Below are 25861 nucleotides of genomic sequence, written 5' to 3' on the forward strand. Positions count from 1 at the left end.
GCCAACACAAAGGAGTGGAGTACCAAGGCCCTAGAAATTGGACGGGCATTGAACGATTGCTATTGTGCTGAGAGACCCTCCCCCTCACACAAGCTGAATCAACGCCCATTCTCTACGCCGGAAGTGGGGCGGAGTCAGGCAAAGAAGGATGAGAAGCCAGAACCAAGGGTGCCATTTCATGTCGGACAGAAGGTGTGGGTAAAAGCTCGAGATCACCCGACCAACACCGCCGTTAAACCTAAGTATGAGACCACAGACACAGTAGTGAAAATACTGGACAGTAATACAGTTGAGCTGAAGAGGAAAGGAATCCAAGGAGTGGAGCAGCTGAAGCCATCTCCAAACTAGATGTAACCAGGAGCAAAATATGGCCAAAAACACCCAAGATCTTCCACCCTTCGTCAGATTGGCCACTGTCAATGGGGTGGTTGCCTTAAGAAGAACAAGTACTGGCCTCTGGGCAGGCAGAGCCCTGAAGAAACTAGAACATGCAAAGAAAGGCTTTATATCAGATGGGAAGGAGAATATAGAGTGGAGGAAAGTAGTGAACCACTGTATGGTTTGCTTCAAATTAACATCGCTGAAGGTCCAATGGTCAGGACCTGGAACTAAAAAACCTCTGGAGCTGCCAGAGTCCAAAAGTGAGTTCAGGCAAATGCTTCACAAGCCTGTGAAGGTTTTGGATGCATATGTATGTGGGTTATGCCGACTAGCTCAATTGCCAAGGATAACCTTTTATACCCAGTGGGAGATACAAGGAGGTGATGTGAATCTACAAGAGTGCCACTGCTGCTGGGATGGGAGCAAAATCGAGTATTGCCGGTCTTGTAAAGCAAAAACCAGTGCGGGAAGACTCTTACATGTAGTAAGCGCAGAGGGATGGCAAGTGAGAAGGTTTCTGGATCCTTTAAAGAACTTCAGGCCAGAAGAAGCCTGCTGGGCTAATCCGGCAGCAACAGCCGCAACTCCACAAGCTGAAGAGGGCAAAGATGAAGGTGATGTAAGCCCATCAGTGCCAAGCATCTATTTAATGTTGGATGTAAAGTGAGCAGAAGGAGATAACCCAGCAGCTAGAGAATGGGAGCAAAGGCTGTTTCTGCTGCATCAAGCAATATGTCAAAGTTGGCCCCATGACCCAGTATATGGACCAAATTATGACCCTCCTCTAGACACAGTACAAATTCCACTGGTGTTTAGAGTGTACAGAGATCCGGAGCAACCCGGATATACAGCATTGATGGAAGGAATGACAGATGATCGTCAAGTGACAGCTCTAGAAGAAGGATGGATCGGGCCATGGGAATTAACAACTTGGGCCAGATTAATTGAAGAGGTCTTAAGAAATCAAGAAATTCCACTAGAGGATGCAGAGGATGTGCTGAAAGAAAGAGGGGACAGAGAAACCAACTTCTACTATTTCACTACTGGGTTGGATGCCTGGGGGAACAGAGGAGCAAGACCAAAGAAGAAGTCAGCTGAGTATCGTGTGACGCCAGAAGGATGGGTGAGGCAGACCAGGATACAATCTCTGGGAGGAGTGGTCAGCAGAGCAGACACGCCCGGTAGGCTGGACCAAACAGTGAGGGTACGGCTCACAGTTTTGATGGTGGTAGTTCCCTATGGAGGAGTTTACTCGGTCGGAGCTCATGTTGATCTCCTTGAAGGGGCACAAGGGTTGTCACAGCAGTCGACACAAGGAGGAAAAACACCAGAGAAACCTTGGAAGCGTTGGAGATTTCCCTTCAAGTTCCCTGAAATAAGAAAGAAGTAAGAAGAACTAAGTAAAGAGGGCAGCTGCTTATAAAGATGTCGCAAGGACCAAATGTAAATAGAGTGTCTATTATCAATAATCGAGGAAGGGGTGGATCATATATACAAGCTAACTATGGTTCAGAAAAAATATATTTGAATTGGCCAGAAAAAGACTTTAATGAAGAGGATTGGGACCTGGCATCCAATAGCTACTTTGTCTCAAACTATGAATATAGAAGAGATGCTGACCCTAACTGATACCACAGGACAAAGGGTAACTGTGGAAAGTGTTAAATGGGAAAAGTCTACAACAATGGTATTTAATAGGCCATCGAAAGCTGCCCCAGCCTGTTCCGAGATGCCCAGATACCTATCCCTGGATACTGAATGTGGCCTATGTACAACTTAGAGACCTGAGATTCACGCTAAAATGGGGGATTAATTATGTTGAGCCACTCCAAGGAGTCTATGTTGAAGTATGGCTTAACCAGTGCATGATTTGGACAACGAGCCCCCACATGCGACGCCAAATGGTCCGAAGACAACAAAACCCCGAATATTACATATTCGATAATCAGACATTGAGATTGAGGGTGATTGAGAAAGCCCTGTCCTGTCAAGGCCAGTTACCACCATCTATACCACCAATCTTTCTAGATAGGATGTACTTCCATATGTTTAAGGAAGGACTTTGGAACTGTTGCCAGGCGAAAAAGATTCAACTGCAAATCGAGCCAGAGGATGGAGAACTGAATAAGCCAGTTCCCTTATATCTGGCTGTGATGCAGACCAGATATGCTGGGCTCCGCTTTTGGGGGCACTGGCAGGATTTATGGAAGAGTGTAACATCGAGCAGAGGACAACAGATTCCTCAAGGACCCCTTCCTAAACCAGAAATGTTAATCGTCACTATGTGGAAGTGGGCATGGAAAGGAATGGACTCAGGGCTTGAACACCCATCTCCCATCTACACCCACCTTGTTAAAAGACAACACATGCCCCCTATTGTGGTACATTTGGGCAGAAAAAGGAAGAGACCGATGGCTGAGTAAATGTGATGGGCAACCATGTCAAGAACACATAGACTGGATGAGCATACTGTAAATAGTCTACAGATTACTTGAAGAGGCTCTATACCATATTTGGAGTTACCTCACACAAAAATAAATTTAAAATGGCCATGCAAGGATTACAAGGAACCAGGATGGCATGTTGGGAAAGGAGGTATTTTGTAAATAATGACGTCTACAAAAGGAATGTGGATTTTTCAAAACCTGGTATAGGTGTTCCTTTGGATTCTGTTGTAGATAAAGGTGGGATGAGCTGGTGTTGTCCAAAGAATGGGTGGAAGTTTTATCAAATACCCAGGTGTACAGAAATATACCCCTACATACTGAATGCAGTTTATGTGCAAAAGAGAGGCTACAGACTAAAGATAAGATGGGGGCCTAATTACATTGAGCCACTGCAAGGAATGTATGTGGATATTTGGCTTGGACATTGTCTGACCAGTAGTCCCTACATATGTACAATCATATTCCAGAGATCAACTCCCTTATACTCTGTGCTGGTGCAATATGGTTACAGTGGACCAGAATATTGGGAGGCCCTTGATTACATTTTGCATTTACGAAGAGAATTAAACTCTGATGTCTTTAGCTGTCTTGCTATCCCAGAAGGCCCACAGTCTAAAATTAAAGAGGTGACGGTCACCGTATGGAAATGGGCGTGGCGAAGACAAGATATTACACTCCCCTGGCCAGCTCCCATGTTAGATACTCTTCTTCGACAACGAGTCACTATCCTCTCCACTTGTAACATGGGACCAGCAGCAGCACCCAGAGTTGTCTATCTCAAAGATGCAAAAGCTAAGAACGGACATCGTGATTACAACACAGCCTCACAGAAACAAAGGAAGACCAAAGGAAGAAATACTCGGCATGGAAATGCCTCTACTACGACAGCCTCAGAAGGGAGGGACACCGCTGACGATACCCAGTGATTTTTACTATTATGATAACCCGTGACAGCAGCCGCGACACAGCTTAAAGCAATGAAGAAAATGCCTCCTATGTTGGAGTTGGATGGCCAGAATTGCAGCATTATTAGTCGGCATGGCTGCACTTCTGACTATACTATATTACTATGGAAGAACACCCTGGACCCTAACCCATATCAGGGTTCAGTATGCAACAACCAAAACTTTCCAGCAGACATGTTGGAGGGTAGAATCAAGAAACATCTACATGATATGGGACCAGAATTCTACAGAAAGATGGAACAAGATAAAAAATCTCACCCAGCAAATGCAAAGTATAAAATGGCTGAAGCTATTAAATGAAAGCAAAGAGTTTCCAAACATCACCACCAACCCGAACTTAACCGCCGGGGCAGAAGTTCTTCAGGATATACAGGTCGTGGATCAAGAGGTAATCATGTTACAAATTCTACGTCTGAACCGGAAAGAAAGAAGAGAAGCAGGCTGCACCTGGATAAGACCTGAACCCGGTGAACCAGCTTGGTATTGCTCGTGGGGATGCAGAGTGCTATTAGGCTATCGAGCAGGCTACTGGGAAAAAGAAGCTGTTTTTCCAGCATCCACAAGACAAGACGTATGCAGCATGATAATGCCTACATGGAAGCATTGGGGTAATTATAACCTCACCTGTGACAACACCAAGAGGAAATGCCTAGAATCGATAATCAACCTACAACTATCCCAGCATCAAATAGGCCAGTACTGACATCAGATGTGGTCACACAAATTGTGACAACCCCCTTATTGGAAGTATCGCCATCTACATTCATGATAACCCCATCAACATCCTCAGTAAGAACCGCAATACCAACACCCACACCGGGGAAGGCTACCCCAATCAATACTCTATCAGTAGGCCACACTCTGAGAATATTAGAACCAAAGTTTGAATCTATGAAGAACAAGGACCGGCAAAAAATGAGGAAGATCATTGAACACCGTGTAAAGAAGCAACTGAAATACTTGGATGCCTGTTTTTGGAATCGACCTGCCAACTGTATGTCTCAGAATTATATGGTGCTTACCCCAGTTAAAGATCTAATCAAAAGCATCGCTTGGTGGCAGGAGCAAGACGTCTTTCATGATGAATGGCTCAACAACACCCTTCCATGGGTTTGGGCAGTTTCTTTGCAACACTTTAAGGGGAATTTCCAAAAAGGTTATCTGTGGACTGGACAAAGTCTTTTGGGACCACATACATCAAAGTTCTATGTGCAAAAACTACCAACACCTGATGATTTGATGTCTGTACCACAAGGGGACTTCCAGAAAATTGATCAATGTGTGGCAAAGAGAATTTATGACACCTTACAAGAGACTGAATACCAGAATAATCTGGTGGAAGCCGCTGGTAAATCTTCGCGATGCCCTATATTTCAAATTAAGAAAGGAAATTGGGTAGCATGGCTGTATAATTGTACTGAGGTAACGCAAACTCAAACTATTAAAGGGATCCTTCAAGCCTGGCAAGAAGGAGCTAAACATCGTGAGGATATCACATGGTGGGGGATAGAGAAATCTGAAGTTGAAGATTGGGTATTTCCCTGTTTGGACCAGAGTCAGAATTACTGGGTTAAATATCAATACATTGCCACCGTTTATTCCAAGGATAGATCCACTTGGCCCACTCTTATCTGGAGTCCACAACCCTACGTCACACCATGACCTTGGAGGATGATTTGTAATAGACTCAACACCACGTGTACGATAAGTCTCGCCCGCCAACACTGTAGAGATGTCTCTGGATAGGAGGAGTATTGTGATACATATTATAATGGCGAATACGATACCTATGGACATCAAACAGTTTGGAAGAAGAACAGAGCTGATGAAAGGAAAAGAGCATTTCCACCTAATGTTGGATGTGCCAGAGCTATCTTGGGTCATGGAATGACCAGAAGAAAGCAAGTAGTAGGTGATATAGTATCGTTCGTGGGTGAAGCCTTAGCCATGTTGGTGGAAGGATATGCTATCAGGAAAAGTCTCTGTGAAGGACAAGAAATCGCTGGATATGAGTGGTTGGGACCAAATCGGATTTATAACAATGGTACCTGTCAATCGCCTGAAGAACGTTGGATGTGCTGTGACTCAGGAAAGAGTGTACATGAATGCTCCTGGTGGGAAAGGGCACAAATAGTAGCTGGAGGAGCTATCACTACCTTCGTTGAAGAAACAGGAGAAGTCATCAAAGACGGTCTTGAAGTGGTGACAGGCTGGATTGGACATTTATTTGGATATCTCTGGCCATATCTGTTAATAATATTGGGAATTATAATTGCCGTAGTAATTGGATATGCACTGTTAAAGGGAGGTCTTGCAGCCGCCCTTGGCTCGTGTGGGAGGAGCACACGAGATGGTGAGAAGAAACCCCTCCATTAGGGGAGGAGCTACGCAGCTGATAAAAGATGATGCCTGACTATGCCTTGATCATTTCAGCTTGGGAGAGTGGATGAAGAGGAAGTATCTATATAGCAGCTACATCTTAAGGAGATAAGTAGAAGATTAGAAAAGCACCATGTCCAATGATACTTATGACCTGAACGCAACTATATTGAAAGTGAGTAGAGTCAATCAATCAATCAGTCAATCAATTTTTTATATAGCGCCAAATCACAACAAACAGTTGCCCCAAGGCACTTTATATTGTAAGGCAAGGCCATACAATAATTATGAAAAACCCCAACGGTCAAAATGACCCCCTGTGAGCAAGCACTTGGCTACAGTGGGAAGGAAAAACTCCCTTTTAACAGGAAGAAACCTCCAGCAGAACCAGGCTCAGGGAGGGGCAGTCCTCTGCTGGGACTGGTTGGGGCTGAGGGAGAGAACCAGGAAAAAGACATGCTGTGGAGGGGAGCAGAGATCGATCACTAATGATTAAATGCAGAGTGGTGCATACAGAGCAAAAAGAGAAAGAAACAGTGCATCATGGGAACCCCCCAGCAGTCTATGTCTATAGCAGCATAACTAAGGGATGGTTCAGGGTCACCTGATCCAGCCCTAACTATAAGCTTTAGCAAAAAGGAAAGTTTTAAGCCTAATCTTAAAAGTAGAGAGGGTGTCTGTCTCCCTGATCTGAATTGGGAGCTGGTTCCACAGGAGAGGAGCCTGAAAGCTGAAGGCTCTGCCTCCCATTCTACTCTTACAAACCCTAGGAACTACAAGTAAGCCTGCAGTCTGAGAGCGAAGAGCTCTATTGGGGTGATATGGTACTACGAGGTCCCTAAGATAAGATGGGACCTGATTATTGAAAACCTTATAAGTAAGAAGAAGAATTTTAAATTCTATTCTAGAATTAACAGGAAGCCAATGAAGAGAGGCCAATATGGGTGAGATATGCTCTCTCCTTCTAGTCCCCGTCAGTACTCTAGCTGCAGCATTTTGAATTAACTGAAGGCTTTTTAGGGAACTTTTAGGACAACCTGATAATAATGAATTACAATAGTCCAGCCTAGAGGAAATAAATGCATGAATTAGTTTTTCAGCATCACTCTGAGACAAGACCTTTCTGATTTTAGAGATATTGCGTAAATGCAAAAAAGCAGTCCTACATATTTGTTTAATATGCGCTTTGAATGACATATCCTGATCAAAAATGACTCCAAGATTTCTCACAGTATTACTAGAGGTCAGGGTAATGCCATCCAGAGTAAGGATCTGGTTAGACACCATGTTTCTAAGATTTGTGGGGCCAAGTACAATAACTTCAGTTTTATCTGAGTTTAAAAGCAGGAAAGCAGGAGTTGAATTTATTGCACTACTGTTAATATGGCTGCTATACTGCTGTGTCGGTCGATGGGATCTACGACAACCATTACGCATAGTAACTTTGTTACACGGGTGTGTTAAGTTGGCGATCATTAATTTATATTGCCATCGGAGTGATTTAGGATTATCCCTATTTGTCACTCATGTCCTCAGCCGCTTTAATCTCCACTTTGACTGTTGGGGAATATGGCAGTACACATTGATTACAATTTGGATGGTGTTAGACATGACAGCAATCTTTTATGCTCCGGCAGTAATAGCTAATATTGTATGTGAAGCCGTGATGACCTTAACCTTGCTGGCCTATGTAGCCACGTTGACGGGAGCAGTACAGCACAAGAAACCCTGGCTCTACAAACTCGGACTCGTCATAATGTGGGGCGTCGACTGGGGAATATTATCGGCGTTATACTGGCTATCCATCAATCAATCAATCAATCAATCAACATTTATTTATAAAGCGCTTTACAGCACCGACTAGTGTCCAAAGCGCTTAACATTAAAAACACAAATTTACAAAAATAAAACACATATAAAATAAAATTTTAAAACACATAAAAAAGAACATAAAAATAACAGAACATGTCACCTCCCCACTAAGTGTTAAAAGCCAGTTTAAATAAATAAGTCTTTAACTTAGATTTAAAAAGTGCTAGGTCAGGAATAGTACGTAACTCAAGAGGTAGCTCATCCACAGTCTCGTGCCAGCTACCGCAAAAGCATGATCACCCCAGCGTTTATATCTTGACCTTGGAACATCTAAGTAAAGCTGGCCAGATGCCCTTAATGTCCTACTGTAGGTGCGCAAAGTTAAAATTTCAGACAAGTAGGGAGGTGCAAGGCCATAAATAGCTTTAAAAACAAACATTAAAATTTAAAATCAATTCTAAAACGAACTGGAAGCCAGTGGAGTGAGTACAGGACAGGTGTAATATGCTCATGTCTAAAAGTGTTTGTTAAAAGACAAAGGAAGTTTTGGGACAGCCACTGCTTTACATCACGAATACAATTAAATGATGATGACAAAGCATTACTCCCATTAGTCCTCACAGGCAGATAGATTTGCAGATCATCTGCATAACAATGAAAGGACAGATTGTGCTGGGTTATAATTGACCCCAATGGCAGAATGTACAAAGAAAATAGAATCGGCCCAAGGACAGAACCCTGCAGCACTCCACAGTACAGAGGAGCAGTTGATGAGGAAAGGTCCCCAATCATGACAGAAAAGCTCCTTTCAGCCAAATATGATCTAAACCACTTAAGTGCAGTACCATGAATGCCAATAAAATGTTCCAACCGGGAAACAAGTACTGTGTGATCCACAGTATCAAAGGCTGCTGTGAGGTCCAACAGAACCAGCACAGCAGGATTCCCTGCATCCACCGACAAAGTGATGTCATTATGAACTTTTAAAAGTGCTGACTCAGTGCTGTGTCGTGATCTAAACCCAGATTCGAATTTGTCAAGGATGAGATTGTCTTCTAAAAATGATTGTAACTGTAAAAAGACAACCTTTTCTAAAACCTTAGACAGGTCTAAAATTGGATAAAAACTGATGAGTCCAGGTGAGGTTTTTTAAGAAGAGGTGAACCACAGCATGTTTAAAAGCAGCTGGAACAGACCCTGATCTAAGACAAGCACTGATAAAAGTTAGGAGACCCGCCCCAACAGTATGAAAAACCTCCTTCAGCACCTTAGCTGGAACAACATCTGAAGGACAACTTGTAGATTTTATGTGTTTTACAACATCAGCGAGAGATGCAAAAGAAATGGGCTCAAACTGTTCGAGCACAGCAGAATGTGCACGAGGAGCAGACAACTCAACATTGCAGCTCTGATCAGCGTTCTGTCTGACTGATGAAACCTTATCAATAAAAAACTGAAGAAACTCCTCACAGGTTGTGGTTGTAGCGTCCATCAAAACAGAGGTGTGTGGATTTACAACTGAGTTTATAGTCTGAAATAACACACTGGGACGATGACAACTGCCAGAAATAATATGAGACAGATATTGTGCTTTTACCTCCTTCACAGCCTTCTGATAGTTAGACTGACCCTCAGAAAACCCAGAGACACCTGTAGTTTGTCCTTTTTCCATTTTCTCTCCGCCCGTCTGCAGCGTTGCCTGAGGGCACGGGTCATGGCATTTAACCAGGGGTCGGATTTTGATTTCCTGGATTTGCAGTGCATCGGTGCAACAGAGTCCAAAATTACTGTGCATGTAGAGTGGAAAGAAGAGAGGATGTTATCTGGGAGTAATGAAGAAACCAGTCCATTCATGGCATAAAACTGAGAGTCCATGAAGGCAGCAGCAAAGTCCCCCGCTGTCGAGGAGGTAACCAAACGGCGGCGAGAGACAGGAACAAGTGGCTTACTAGCAGATGGAGGAGCAATAAATTAAAAAATAACAGGAAAGTGATCTGAAATAGCAATGTCTGATATGTCCTTAAGTGAAACTGAGAGCCCAAAAGAAATAACCAGGTCCAAGGTGTGTCCAAGATTGTGTTGGTCCATCCACAACTTGTGTTAGACCAAATGAGTTCAGGAGGCTTTTAAAATCATCAACCAGCTGATTAGAAGGACAACAGATATGAATATTAAAATCACCACAGACCAAAAATTTATCATATTTTGGGATAAAATCTGCCAGAAACTCAGAAAACTCCTGAATAAAATCCTTATTAAATTTTGGTGGACGATAAACAACAGCACAGAGCACAGGACAGTCAAACGCCATCACAAACAACTGAAGTTCAAAAGTGGAGTAGGCATTAGAAGATAAAAATCGGCATTTAAAGCTGTCTTTAAAAACCGTGGCCACACCCCCGCCTCGACCTGATGCTCGCAGGGAGCTGAAAAATGAGCAGCCGGGGGGGAGGAGCTCAGAAAAGGCGCTATTTTCACATGGTTTCAACCAGGTCTCCGTTAACAGGAGAAAGTCCAGATCACGACTGGAGAAAAAGTCATTCAAAATGAAAGTCTTACTTGTGAGTGACCTTGTGTTGACGAGCGCCACACGGACTGAGCGCACGTCAGTCTGCTGGGAGACACGACTGAGCAGGCGCAGGTTCTCCTGCATGCAGCCACGACTGCAGCTCCTCACAGGACGGCGACGCGGAAGTGGAGACCCGGCACCCCGGACAACTGGCCGGAGCCACCGACAGCGAAATGTCAGGGAACGCCGCACGTTGTAGCCGTCATATGGTGTGAAGAATCCGGCTATGAATTGTCATGGAGCATGTTTGCAGGAAACAGCCAGGCACACTCTGAGCCGAACACGGACTCCTCCTCTCTTCCCGCGTCCTCTGCGGCACAGACGCCGAGGCAACACGCCAAGCGGCCGGCGTAGAAAGTCCGGTACGGACGCTAAGACAGGCGGCGGGGGCAGCCGCATCCCTGGCCGTCCGCCCGAGCCAGGAACAGCGAAATTCTCCAGCGAAGCCCGAACGCTGATAAGAGTCTGGCGATCATACACCAGGAGCGGTGACACATTCCATGCAACAAAGTGCAAAAACAATAACAACGACACTTAAAGAAGTGAGTGCCGACGGCAGGCCACATACAACTTTTTTTTTTCTCAACGGCGCCATCTCGTCAAGATGGCGCCGTTGAGAAAAAAAAAAGATTAGTCAATTACTCCTGCTGCTATGGTTCACAACCTATGATGCATGCTTCCCTAGAACAGCACCTTCAACAACAGCGGGGATGATAACGCCATCGTCACACTCTCCTATGATGGTCATGAGATGTCTCTGGCATACATCTGAATAACCCCAGCAACTTTTTCTGCTTGCTTGCATATAAAAGTTTAACAATGACAGTTTAATATATCCTTTTACTCTATAGGGAGAAATTAAATGTATTCATTGTCAAGCCACCCTGGAACAAGCACTCTACTTCTGGGAGGTGACTCCAACTCTGTGGTGCCCTGAATGTTATAAAGACAACTTCATGGTTCAAGTGGCACGAGGGATACTGGGACGGAAGGATGCTTCGTGTCTGCCCCAGGTACCAGCAGTAGAGTATTTAACCATAGAAGTTCAAGCAAAAGTGATCTGGCATTCCATGTCGCTTGATCAACTGCGGCCTAATGCTATAGTATCTCCTGATGGATATATTTATTGCCCAGTGTTTACCAAAATGTGGATATATCCTGACAGCACGAGACTTTCCACGGCTCATCTTACCGATGGAAGAACTGTTGTGGCCATTGGCCCCTCCTTACCACCGGTCCCACAACAACTCCATCAGCGCCCTGCAGAAGTCGGTGTACAAACGGAGATGATGAGATGGTGTCTAGATGCTCTCACACAAGCATTGCTGGAGGAGCACGTTGGATGACCCGAGTCTGAGGATATCCTTACTGAAGCTTTGCAGCAAAAAGAGGATATATCATGGCGTACATCTTCACCTGTCGCACCTACTTATACGCCAATCACTCCTGCTTCACCATGTTCTCCGCATTTCCCTGAAGGATTATCTTCTGGGGAATGGAAGTACCAATGGAGCCACCACTTTTGGAGAAGCAGCTCCCTGAGGACGACAATGGTATACAACTAAGCGGAGATGAGTATGTGGTGCTGGATGAGTGTCTTCAAACGCCGGGACCGCCAGTCCTGTCACCGGTGGTGGATGAGCAGGAAGTACACACCCTTCATCCAGATGTCAACGAGGGGGATGTCCTGATGGATCTTTAAAGGTAGTAGTAGAGCTTCAAGTCATGGAGGGGGTGTCAGAGAAGATGACTTTAAGCTTGGCTTTATCTCAACATGAGGTGACGTGCTGTTGGATTAACATGCAAAGAGTTTGGTACTTTCCAGAAGCAAGTGAAGATCATACTGGACTTTCCATGATTAATGGGGATTTCCAGAGAGTGGCGGCAGATGTGGAAACAATCATGTGTGCTTAAATCATTAAATGTTCTAATCAGACAAAGTTTTATGTGATAAAACTTAAACGAAATGTGTATTTTTTACTGATAAGAATGTTGAGAAGAATTAATAAGGTATGAAAATCAGACTTGGAAAATGATTGATCAATGATTATAATGGTTTATGTGATTTGTGTTATGATGATCAGATGAATTGTTTTTGGAAAAGGTTACAATGAAGAGATTAATCGATGATTAATTTGTTGTGACTTGAAGAAATGATTTATAAATGATAGTATTGATTATAATGTTTTAAAGGCTTAAAGTGTAGGCAGATTGGACTGGTTTAAGAGAAAAACAGGAAGGGCGTTTACTGTTAAGTTGAGATGGAAATTTCCAGAACAGATGAGGGAGGGGGTGGATCTGAGTCAATGCTCCCTGATGACTAAGGACCAAAAGTGTATAAAAGAGAACTAAAAACAGGAAGCTGGGTTATTCTTCAGAACTCTGCAAAAGGCTCCTAAAAGATACACAAGTGCTGACCAGCTTGTGGAGATCTACTGGACTATTTCACATCAAGAGTGAGAATTTTGGAGCAGGAACCATCAAGGAGAGAGATTTCTGTACATACCCACATGGATGTTCCAGGGAAGGAGCTGCAGATGGAGAAGATAACCATTGGCACTCATCCTGTGGGTGCTAAATTGATCTAAGATTTCTCTCTCAGCTCCCAACCACCTACGGACCTATACTCAGCAGACAGGCATTGGTCCTGGCTGGTGGCTACTGGCTGAAGACACCCCAACGTTCGGCATACGGATGTTGGATGTAGGTTGACTTTGATCAACCGAAGAAGGAATATTTTTTGAAATATTTAAGTTGGATTTAGGTTGGCTTTTGGTCAACTGAAGTTGGATTAACATTCGGCATACAGATATTGGATGTAGGTTGGCTATTACCAACTGAAGAGGAATTTATTCACCAATTGAGGTCAAGATCCCCTGGCCAGGGAGCACGATCTCAGATCCTCATACTCTCACCTCAAAAGGACTTTTAGGAGATTAGGACAATCCCCTTTAAAGTGAGTGATTAGGTTAATGTGTTAAAATCAAATAATTATCTGCCAATCAAATTTCTAATCATGCTATAATCAGTTCTGTATTATCAATTGAAAATATAATCCAGTGTAACTATGTTATCTGCCCTTGCACATCCTGCAATACATTTCTACTTGCAGTTAAAGTGCTAATTCTGGATATTGGATTATTAAATCTTCTGGAGGTGTAAATATGAAGTACATTGGGTGTATAACATCAAATTGTTCTTAAAGGTTGGTCTGGTTAACGAAAATAAACACATCCCTGAGGTCCTTTATGTGGACCGCTAAAACATAATTCTAGCAACTTTCCAAGAGCCCTGATCCATTAGAGTGAGAGCTGCCATTAACGGGCGTACTGTTTAGGCTAAATTTTTCCTGGTCACATCTACTAAGAGGCATGGTTCTCAAGCTTGGCCCGGTAACTGGCGATATTTCTTTTCTGCGGTTGGTTACTAAGTCAGGCTACTGCGGGTTGTCCATGTTGCGTTTTTTGGTTGTGCGACTATGTGCTTGGAGTCTGTAGATCACGAAACTAATGTCAATTTTGTGCCCCATATGGCTCTGCATATTTCCTCTGAGGGAGGTTTACCACTTGGGGAAATTGAGTTTGTCTTAAACAGCAGCACAGTCTTTTCATGGGGTGTGGACCGATTTTATGTTTAGACCCTCTAGCAAAATTAGTTTTTCGCGTTTTCTGAGACGGAGTTTTGTGGGTCAACTGGGCCTCTGGTGTTACCTCTCCAATATGGTGAAGTGTCTCTTTTCAGCTCCCATTCATTTCTCTCTATGAATCTCTACTTGGATTGATAAAGCCTCTATATGAATCTCTACTTGGATTGATAAAGCCTCTATTGGAGTTATTGACCCGTTGGTTCTCATGTTTGTTCAAATGTGTCTGGAGTTTGGTTTTTGAGGTTGTGCACGATTTTCCATCTTATTTGATTTTGGACTTACACTGGGCAATTTTCCTCGGTCTGTTGGTAGGGGTTCTCTGGATGGTGGTTTCCACCCAGAGGCACCGGGCTCTCCCCGTTTGTGATTTCCCATGTTCCAGGCCAGTGTCAGTTCCTTCATGTTGAGAAGAATAAACCAGTTCCTTCATGTTCCTTTAAGTCCAAGGTCCCCATGGGTCAGCCCCCTGAAGCTGTGGTTCACCATGGTGGACCTCTTGGTCATCCTCCTGACATAGCCGTAACCCGGTCTCCTGATCTGTTTTGGCACCAGGTTCCAGTCTGGGTCTGTCCTCTTATTGCTGCTGTACAACCCAGTTTCCACCCCAGGCTCTCTGACCCCAGGTTCGGGTGCGGGGTTAATTGCCCGTGGGGTCTCATGCCTTGTGGTCCTCCTGGTTGTCTCCCACGTCCCTGTCTGCCCGCCTCCTTGGGGTTTCCCCCGCCGCCCTCCCAGTGTCGGTTTCTTTTGTTGCGGCCATCCGGTGACAGCCGTGTGGGGGGAGGGTACTGTCAGGGATTAGGCCAGGTCAGGGCGCTGAGCCCTTATTTTTCCCCTTTTTATGGTTTCCCGTTTGCTGCGGCTTTGATGTATTAGTAATTATTTTCATCATGTCTTGTTTTTCTTGTCACTTGGTTCTTGTTTTGATTCACTAGTTATATTATTTTCATCTTATGGTTATTCTCAGTTCTGTTTCCTTTGTCACTTTCTTTCCTTGTTACTTTAATACTTTGGCCATGTCTCAGTTCCATTCTATCAGTCTGTGTTTTCATGGATTATCATTTAGTTATCGTTTGCCTATTTTCGCTGTTCTCATTTCTGTTTGCACTTTGTCAGGAGTTTATGTCTACCAGTTCCAGTTTAGTTTTGTCATGGTGTTTAATTTCTTATTATTCTCTGAGCCGTGTTATCTAGTTTATCTCCGGTCTGCTTTTCTGTCCTGTTAAGTCTCTCGCCAGTTCATGTTTAGTCCAGTTCTCATGTTCATGTCTGATTCCTGTTCAGTAATATTATATTCAATTGTAGCTTTGTACTTATTTCTGTTTCACTCCACATCCTGCACCTGCATTCCTGTCTGCATCTCTCACAGCCAGTTGATTAAGTTCTCTCTGCACCTGCTATGTGTCCCTGTCTCTCACTTTAACTCTGTCTGCTTTGTGTTTTCATTTAGTCACACTCTTGACACCTGTTCACAAATCTTTCTTTTCTTCACTCCACCTTGTGTTGTCCTCCCTCACTGTCTTGCACAATGTAGTATCTTTGTTCACTAGCCACGCCCCTTCTTGATTGTTCCTCAGGTGCACCTTGTTAACACGTGTCTTATTTAATCTCCACCCACCCACCACACCCTTGCTCGTTTGTTGTCTTTGCACGCTTACCCGCTCTGTTTCTAGTCCTGTTTTTGATTCGCTGTGTATCCAGACCCTACTTTGTGTTTTTTGACTGCGCCTTTTTCCTCATCCATGATGTCTGTGTCTGCTCGTGCCATTGAACTCTGCTTGCCCATGACTGCGTTTTTGCCTGACCCTGTTTGTGCTTCTGCCTCGCCAACTGATCACCTGTGTAGGTTAACAGTAGTGTGTGTGTGTGTGTGTGTGTGTGTGTGCGCAGACATGTTCTTGAAATAAATCTTAATGATGCATACAGTAGTGTTCAGAATAGTAGTAGTGCTATGTGACTAAAAAGATTAATCCAGGTTTTGAGTATATTTCTTATTGTTACATGGGAAACAAGGTACCAGTAGATTCAGTAGATTCTCACAAATCCAACAAGACCAAGCATTCATGATATGCACACTCTTAAGGCTATGAAATTGGGCTATTAGTAAACAAAAGTAGAAAAGGAGGTGTTCACAATAATAGTAGTGTGGCATTCAGTCAGTGAGTTCGTCAGTTTTGTGGAACAAACAGGTGTGAATCAGGTGTCCCCTATTTAAGGATGAAGCCAGCACCTGTTGAACATGCTTTTCTCTTTGAAAGCCTGAGGAAAATGGGATGTTCAAGACATTGTTCAGAAGAACAGCGTAGTTTGATTAAAATGTTGATCGGAGAGGGGAAAACTTATACGCAGGTGCAAAAAATTATACGCTGTTCATGTACAATGATCTGCAATGCTTTAAAATGGACAAAAAAAAAAAAAAAAAACAGAGACACGTGGAAGAAAACGGAAAACAACCATCAAAATGGATAGAAGAATAACCAGAATGGCAAAGGCTCACCCATTGATCAGCCCCAGGATGATCAAAGACAGTCTGGAGTTACCTGTAAGTGCTGTGACAGTTAGAAGACGCCTGTGTGAAGCTAATTTATTTGCAAGAATCCCCCGCAAAGTCCCTCTGTTAAATAAAAGACGTGCAGAAGAGGTAACAATTTGCCAAAGAACACATCAACTGGCCTAAAGAGAAATGGAGGAATATTTTGTGGACTGATGAGAGTAAAATTGTTCTTTTTGGGTCCAAGGGCCGCAGACAGTTTGTGAGACGACCCCCAAACTCTGAATTCAAGCCACAGTTCACAGTGAAGACAGTGAAGCATGGTGGTGCAAGCATCATAATACGGACATGTTTCTCCTACTGTGGTGTTAGGCCTATATATCACATACCAGGTATCATGGATCAGTTTGGATGTGTCAGAATACTTGAAGAGGTCATGTTGCCTTATGCTGAAGAGGACATGCCCTTGAAATGTGTGTTTCAACAAGACAATGACCCCAAGCACACTAGTAAACAAGCAAAATCTTGGTTCCAAACCAACAAAATTAATACCTTGCAGATGTGAAGAAATCATGAAAAACTGTGGTTATACAACTAAATACTAGGTTAGTGATTCACAGGATTGCTAAAAAAGCAGTTTGAACATAATAGTTTTGAGTTTGTAACGTCAACAGCAGATGCTACTATTATTGTGAACACCCCCTTTTCTATTTTTTTTTTTTTTTTTACTAATAGCCCAATTTCATAGCCCTAAGAGTGTGCATATCATGAATGCTTGGTCTTGTTGGATTTGTGAGAATCTACTGAATCTACTGGTACCTTGTTTCCCATGTAACAATAAGAAATATACTCAAAACCTGGATTAATCTTTTTAGTCACATAGCACTACTATTATTCTGAACACTACTGTACGCGTATATTGTAAAGGAATTACTGTTGTTGATTTATTGTATTTTTGTAGTAAAATTGGTTTAGTCAGCTTCGTTAAGTGTCATGTTGCCGTTACCATGAGTGAGAAGTGTAGTGTAGTGCGTTTTATGTCTTCCACCACTGTCTTTGTTTGTGGGTATGTGAAAATAAAAGCACCTGCTTGCTGCACAATGCAGAAAAGACAAAAAGCTCTGTGTGCGTGTGTATAACTTGGATCACGGACAAACTAGGGAGAGCTTTTGGTATGCTTATGTATTTTGGGTCAAGTATGAACACCGCCAAAATGGAACGTTGATTGGACTAATATTTTTGGAGAAACTACATATATTAGCTAACAACACCGTACAATAGATGTTGCTAATTACATTCTGGGCTCATAGACCATTCCAGTAGGGGGCAATAAATCATCATATATTAAATGTGTGTGTGTGTGAGATTTTATTTAGTAAGTTCATTGTAAGTACATAATTGTAAATACGTTAAAAATTCATGGATGACACAACAAAGTGAAAATACTTATTTCCATTGTGATCCATATAAAATCAAATGACAAAATAGAAGTAATAATATAATAATAATGATTATAATAATAATAGTAATAATAATAATAGTGTGTATATGATGGGCAGCATGGTAGCTTAGTGGTTAACACTGTTGCCTCACAGCGACAAGGTTATGGGTTTGATTCCCACCTGTGGCCTTTCTGTGTGGACTTTGCGTGTTCTCCCCGTGTTTGTGTGGGTTCTCTCCGGGTGCTCCGGCTTCCTCCGACATCCAAAGACATGCAGGTTAGGTGGATTGGAAACTTTAAATTGTCCGTAGGTGTGGGTGTGAATGTGTTTGTTTGTCTGTAATTGGCCCTGCGACAGTCTGGCATCCTGTCCAGTGTGTACGCCCTCCATGACTGCTGGGATATTCTCCAGCCCCCTGTGACCCTCAGTTGGACTAAACGGTTGAAGGTGTGTGTGTGTGTGTGTGTGTGTGTGTGTGTGTGTGTGTGTGTGTGTGTGTGTGTGTGTGTGTGTGTGTGTGTGTGTGTGTGTGTGTGTGTGTGTGATAACAAGAACCTAAACATTTTATAAATACATTTAGACAGTAAATTAACATTTTAAAATTACATAATTAACAGCTATTAAAATTTATTTTATTATTATTTTTTTATATATATATTTATATAGCACCAAATCACAACAAACAGTTGCCCCAAGGCGCTTTATATTGTAAGGCAAGGCCATACAATAATTACGTAAAAACCCCAACGGTCAAAACAACCCCCTGTGAGCAAGCACTTGGCGACAGTGGTAAGGAAAAACTCCCTTTTAACAGGAAGAAACCTCCAGCAGAACCAGGCTCAGGGAGGGGCAGTCTTCTGCTGGGACTGGTTGGGGCTGAGGGATAGAACCAAGAAAAAGACATGCTGTGGAGGGGAGCAGAGATCAATCACTAATGATTAAATGCAGAGTGGTGCATACAGAGCATAAAGAGAAAGAAACACTCAGTGCATCATGGGAACCCCCCAGCAGTCTAAGTCTATAGCAGTATAACTAAGGGATGGTTCAGGGTCACCTGATCCAGGACATACATGGGATCTCTCAGTGGACACGCTCAGACAGGTTGGGCCATTAATTATTCACATGGAACATTTGACATATTATGTGACATTATTGTCATTTAAAAGCTTTGGATTAATGTTTTAAGGGTCTATTGTGAGTTGTTCTTGAAATAATAAATCATAATGGTGCATATATTGTAAAGGAATTATGTTCATGTCCATGCATTTTTGTACTCTACGAAAGGCTATGCTGTCTCTGCCTGATCAAGACTCATCTCACGACACCATCAACAGGCAAAAGGCTTTGGACCAGATCAATTCTCTGATATTTCAGCATTCCACACCATTACTCAGACAAAATTGTGTAACAGCAGCAGCTATAGGGTGAGGCATGCACACAGATGACAAGTCAGTTGTATTTTTCCTGGTGAACTGTACTTCAACATTCCACTGCTGCATACACAAACTGTATTGAGATTCGGCATTATGGGTTGCATGTGATCCCTTTTTCAGGCAGCTGCTGCTTCATAAATTGTTGGATACAATGGATAGTGAAGCCAAAAGGCTCAGAGAGCTACTGGGCCTTCCAGAGAGGGAAACATGGATCAAAGTCGGGGAATTTCTCCTCGCTGGCCTTGGTGAGACTCAGAGAAATTGAAAACACTCAAAATCAATGGTGATGAAGTTGTTTGACTTACCATGTAATTACATGAAAATTCAATAAGGTATATCTACTATTATGCATTCCAATTCTAAGGTAGAACTCTACTAGTGTATACTAAATTATATCTAAATATCTAAAAAAGGAAGAGTAAAAGGAAGAGTAGAGACGCTTAGGTGCCTGGCCTTGAGAACCAGGGATGGTAGGCTGAAAAGCTTTTTATCCCATGGGAACTCTCCCTACCCACCTAAGCGGCTCAAGAATATGGACAGCATGTATATAAGTGACATTTACATGTAATTAACAGATTTGACTGATAATATAAACAGTGATGACAAGTGTCAGAGAAAGGGCCATGCGGTTGCTAAAACAGAGAAGACTATGGAGAAAACCAGAATTAAAGATGACTACAAAGGAGACTCAGAAGCAACTCAGTCTTCAGTGGAGGTAAGAACAAATATGCAGACATGCGTAATGTGCAAATGTGTGTAAGTTGTGTGTGACACAATGAGTTTCATTCACCAATATCTGTGCAGACATGTTCTTACTCTCCGCATAAAATAGGTGAGTGCTGGACTGATGACATGTACCAACCTCTTTGGTTTGAATAAGAATCACGGTCACCTGAATACACCAAATTAAAGGGCTTGATGAGGATCCAGAATGTATCACAATACCAAGATATACTTTATTATCCCAAAAAGGGAAATTCATCTTGGACTCAGGCTGCATCTCAATGCATGATAAAAACAATAAAAACTGCACACAACACCCCACATAAACATGAACATAATATGACAACAAACAGCAATATAACAAACAATCCCCCCACCCCCACCCTTTGCACACATCCTATAACCATGGAGCTATCACACAGTTCCTGTCACCTTATGCAATCTTATTTAGAAGTTTGATAGATGTAGGCACAAATGACTTTAAAGCGGTTCATCTTAAATTTTGAAATTCTATATCGCCTACCAGAAGGCAAAAGTTCATATTCTTTATAAAGGATATGCGGCGAGTCTCTGCTGGATTTGAGAACACAGACTATCAACATGGACCTTCCAGCTAAAAGTATTACCTAAATGATTTCCTAGGTACTTGTATGAGCAAACCTGGCTCATGTGTGTTGTGTATGACCATTGGACTATGGTCCCTTACAGACCTAGGGTCCAAGACCATCTCCTTAGTCTTAGAAACATTTAAGCTGAGATGGTTGGTGTCACACCACTGAATGAAATTCTCTATTTCTGAGTGATAAGCTGATATACATGTGTCTTTGTGCAATAGGCTAAGGATGGCTGTGTCACTCAAAAATTTCAAACTTCAAAAGTTGAAAGTTATTATGTCATTTGGTGGCTCATCTGTGCTCACCTGCCCTGTGAGGGTTCAGCGGCATTCCATCTTGTTATTATGACCTGGTGTCTGACCTGTTATTATGACATGGCGTATTCAGTAAAGCTAAAGCTAAGTCATTACCACCATATCGCGACTACGATTACGCCATTGAGCTCCTCCCCGGGGCTAGTCCTTCTCGAGGGACATTGCTTTCACTGTCTGCCCCTGAACACGTTGCTATGAATGAGTATCTTCCAGCATACCTCCCCGGGGCGCAAAGCTCCGCACTCATTGATGAGGTTAAAGCAGGGCAGCCGCTGCGTTACTGATTACGCAATAGACTTCCGCATTCTGGCGGCGAAGAGAGAGTGGAATCCTACAGCCCTCCTCGACGTTTTCTTCCGGGGGCTCGCCGACAACATCCAGGATCAACTCGTTGCTGTGGAACTCCCAGAAAATTTCAATCAGCTAATTGCTCTGGTAATCCAAATCGACCATCGACGAGAGGATTGTCCTCACCATGAAGCTTGTCATCCTGCTCGTTCTTCCTCGCCTCTGAGCCACTCTTCAGCCTCCAGCCGCTCTGACTGTCTGGCTTCCCCACACAACATGGAGGAGCCGATATAGCTGGGCAGGACTCACCTGTCCATGGAGGAGCAACAGCAATGCTGTGAGGAAGGATTGTGTTTTCACTGTGGACAGATGGGTCACATGATCTCCGGTTGTCCGGTGCCTCCATGCGAGTCTAAATTCTATTTCTCCCTCTCTGGCTCAAAATTCAATTTCAGCTAAATTAATTTCTGACCATTTTTCCTGCTCTGTTTCTGCATTTGTCGACTCTGGCTCTGACACTAATTTTTTGTCCTTTCTGGCCAGGACCCTCCATCTTAAACTGTTTTGGCTCTCGCGCCCTCTGGTGGTGCGAGCAGTGGATGGTCAGGAATTTGGGCACATAGCCCACCACACTCAGTCAGTTCAGATGATCATTGCTGGAAATCATTCTGCGTTTCCTTAGCTTCCATGTATTTGATCAAATGACTCACCGGGAAATTCTGGGGCACCCCTGGCTCCAACAACACGGCCTGAATTTTGATTGGTCCGAAGGACAGATGGGTTCCAACATGTAAAAGAAATTGTCTGTCTTGCCCTGAACGTGCACAACCCAGTGTTAACCCAGATTTAACCAGCGTTCCATCTTGTTATTATGACCTGGCACCTGCATTCAGTAAAGCTAAAGCTAAGTCATTACTGCCACATCTTGACTATGATTGCACCATTGAGCTCCTCCTTGAGGCCAGTCCTGCTCAAGGGAAATTGTCTGCCCCGAACGTGTCTCCATATTTAGGAGTCTCTGTCAGCTGGCTTGATCCATCCCTCCTCCTCTCCCGCTGTGGCAGGATTCTTTTTCATAGAGAGAAGAAAGATAAGTCGCTTTGTCCATGCATTGATTACTGGTGGTTCAACAACATCACTGTTAAAGACCATTATCCATTGACACTCATTGCCATTTTGATCATTATCCATTGACATTTTGAGTTTTGTTCTATCATATCATCCTGGGTCTAAGAACGGCAAACCTGATGCACTGTCTTGACAGGGCAACCCAGATGATATGCCTTCCGATCCTGGTACAATTTTGCCAGAGTCTTGTTTCGCGTCTGCTATTACCTGGGAAATAGAGTCAAGAGTTAGATTGGCCCTGGGTAGCGATCCTAGTCCACCTGAGTGCCCCCAGCGTTAATTGTTTGTGCCAGCACCTCTGAGGGGAGACATCATTAAATGGGGTCACGATAGCCGTTTCCTGTGTCACTCGGGGATCAAAAAGACTGTCTCCATCATGCAACAATGCTTTTGGTGGCCATGCTTATCTCTTGATGTCACGGAGTACGTAAATGCATGTCAGACCTTTTGCTATGCACAAGTCCTCCGATCAGGCTGCTACAGCAGGCCTTCTTCACCCCTTACTGGTTTGTCTGCATCCTTGGTCTCATATTTCGGTGGACTTCGTGATGCTCTCTCTCTCTCTCTCTCTCGCGCTCGCTCTCGCTCTCTCTTTGGAATGCTGAAACAACAAACAGGATGTTTAAGTATATTTTCTTTTGGGGGGGGGGGCACACAACAGACTCTGAACTTTGTGATCTGATGATACGAACCCTGACGAGGCAGCAGTGTGTCCCACTGTACATCTGGAAACGTGAGTGCCATTTCCTTTCTTGTACCGTTTTGAGAATGGAGCGCATTCCCATAATGCCACAAAAAAGGTAGGCAGGAGTGGACTGTGAGAGGCAGAAAAATAAGTTTATATAGCGGCAAGGGCTACATACATAGCAGTAAGCATATAGTAAGATACCATACGCAACTGTAAGCAAGACTAGGAACACAACCATATGTCATCATACACGAGCCTACACAGGAAGTATGCCAAATCTGCGCGATTTTCCAAGCATACTCGATATGCATCACAACGCAACTGTATACAATCCCGGTGTGAAAGGGGCTTAAGACTTCCCCATCGTGGTTATCCTGGCTAAATTTATTTATGATCCGGTGGCACAAAAGTGGGACAGTGGAAAGTGGGATATTTTATGACATAATTCACCATGGAGATTTATTTTGTGGAGCTAGCCTGCTCCAGATCAGGCTAAATTCTAGGATCTATTTAATCTCATCCCTTATCTCAGTCAGCAGTCACCACAAACGCAAACCAATGGTTATTCCACTCTCCACTACACATTGTTATCACATTCAACTAGACCCACTGTCATTATTTCAACATCTGTGATCATTAATTTCAATCATTTTATGATTGAAATTAATGATGATCTTAGATTATGTTGCAAACATTAGATAATTTACAGTTTCCCATAGACTACATATAAAATACGCATACCTTATAAATGGAAATACACCTCAAGGATTAGATAAACAAGAGCAATCAGAGATTTCTGACATCTGCCGATCCGGATCCGGATCACCTCCAAAATTCAGTGTAGTCTTCCATGCCCTAATATCTATCTGCGGTGCAAATTTGGTGAGAATCTGTGAAGTAGTTCTGACATAATCCTTCAAAGCCTACATAAAGTAAAATCTTCATCCAGAATCCAGATCTGTATCACTTCCAAAGTTTAATGGAGTCTTCCATGGCCTAATATGTATCTGTGGTGAAACTTTTGTCACACTCTGTGCAGTAGTTTTGACATAATCCTGCTAAAAGTCAGACAGACAGACAAATAAATAAATAAATAAACACTGATTGTTTTATTATATCCTTGGTGGACGTAATAAATAAAACAAATTCCCCTACCATTGGAGGACATATTTATCTGAAATTCACATAAATTGATGTAGATAGATCTGCCAGGTCACTGCTATAGAAAGGAAGGAAGGAAGGAAGGAAGTTGCACAGTCCAGGTTGGTGGCCTTAGAATTGTGTCTCTGTTTTTTGTGGATGATGTGGTTGTGTTGGCTTCATTGGACAGTGACCTGCCATGTGCATTGGGCAGGTCTAAACTGCCCAATGTCAGGTCACTGGCATTGGGCATCCCAGGTCAGTGCCCCCACAATCATGGATCAAGGAAGGATGATCTCTGGAGCAGTCTGTGGTTCCTTTGGTGGTGAGTATTGGAGAGATAGAGCGTTTGGTTTGATGTTCTTGCTGCCTGGTCGGTATGAAATGGTAAACTTGAATCTACCAAAAAATAGCAACCACCTGGCTTGTCGGACGTTCAGTCGCTTGCCAGACTGAATGTATTCTAAGTTGTGATGGTCTGTCCAAACGATGAACGGAACTGCGGCTCCTTCCAGCCAACGTCTCCTCTCTGCAAGTGCCTCCCTGACTGCCAGGAGTTCCCGGTTATCCACGTCATAGTTTCTGTCAGTGGGGGACAGGCGCTGCGAGAAATACGCACACGTATGAATGCGGTTGTCATTCTCTGACCTCTGGGACAGGACTGCGCCCAGCCCAGAGTCAGAGGCATCCACCTCCACAATGACTTGGTGATCCGGGTCTGGTTGAATGAGGATAGGTGCGGTAGCGAACCGGTTTTTTAAGCTAATTGAAAGTGGAGTCGGCCTGAGGAGTCCACTGAAAGGTGGTTTTGGAGGAAGTGAGTGCAGTGAGGGGAGCTGCCACCTGACTGAACCTGCGGATGAAACGACGGTAAAAGTTAGCAAACCCGAGAAACTGCTTTAACTGTTTAACTGAGGAAGGAACTGGCCAGTCTGTGATGGCTTTGACCTTAGCAGGGTTGGGTTTGACCTGGTTATGAGATATAATGAAGCCCAGGAAGGAAACGGTGTCGAGGTGGAACCCGCACTTCTCAGTTTTGACAAACAGGCGGTTCTCTAACAACCGTTGGAGTACGAGTCGGACGTGCTCGGTATGGGTCTGGGGATCCAGGGAGAAAATCAGTATGTCATCTAGATAGACAAACACGAACCGGTTGAGGAAGTTGCGCAGCACGTCGTTTACTAACACCTGGAACGTGGCTGGTGCATTGGTCAAGCCAAAGGGCATGACCAGGTACTCAAAGTGCCCCAACAGAGTATTAAAGGCTGTCTTCCCCTCACCCCCCTCCCGGACATGCACCAGGTGGTAGATGTTTCGGAGCGCCAATTTAGTGAATATGGTCGCCCCACGCAAAGAGCTAAACTCAGAATCTAAGAGGGGTAGTGGGTACCGATTGCGGAC

The 25861-nt window shown here is 43.5% G+C and overlaps 1 protein-coding gene across 1 annotated transcript in view; it reads left to right on the plus strand.

The window, feature by feature from the left end:
- The window catches only part of mycbpap (mycbp associated protein), a 234329-nt gene that overhangs the window by 196251 nt on the left and 12217 nt on the right, over positions 1-25861 (plus strand). Inside the window, exons 13-15 of the mRNA XM_034189060.1 lie at positions 19417-19556; positions 19686-19810; positions 20141-20280. Of these exons, the coding sequence (XP_034044951.1) occupies positions 19417-19556; positions 19686-19810; positions 20141-20280 (405 nt within the window). The remainder of the gene's footprint in view (positions 1-19416; positions 19557-19685; positions 19811-20140; positions 20281-25861) is intronic.

Source organism: Thalassophryne amazonica, chromosome 15 (assembly GCF_902500255.1).
Source record: "Thalassophryne amazonica chromosome 15, fThaAma1.1, whole genome shotgun sequence".
Lineage (NCBI taxonomy): Eukaryota > Metazoa > Chordata > Actinopteri > Batrachoidiformes > Batrachoididae > Thalassophryne > Thalassophryne amazonica.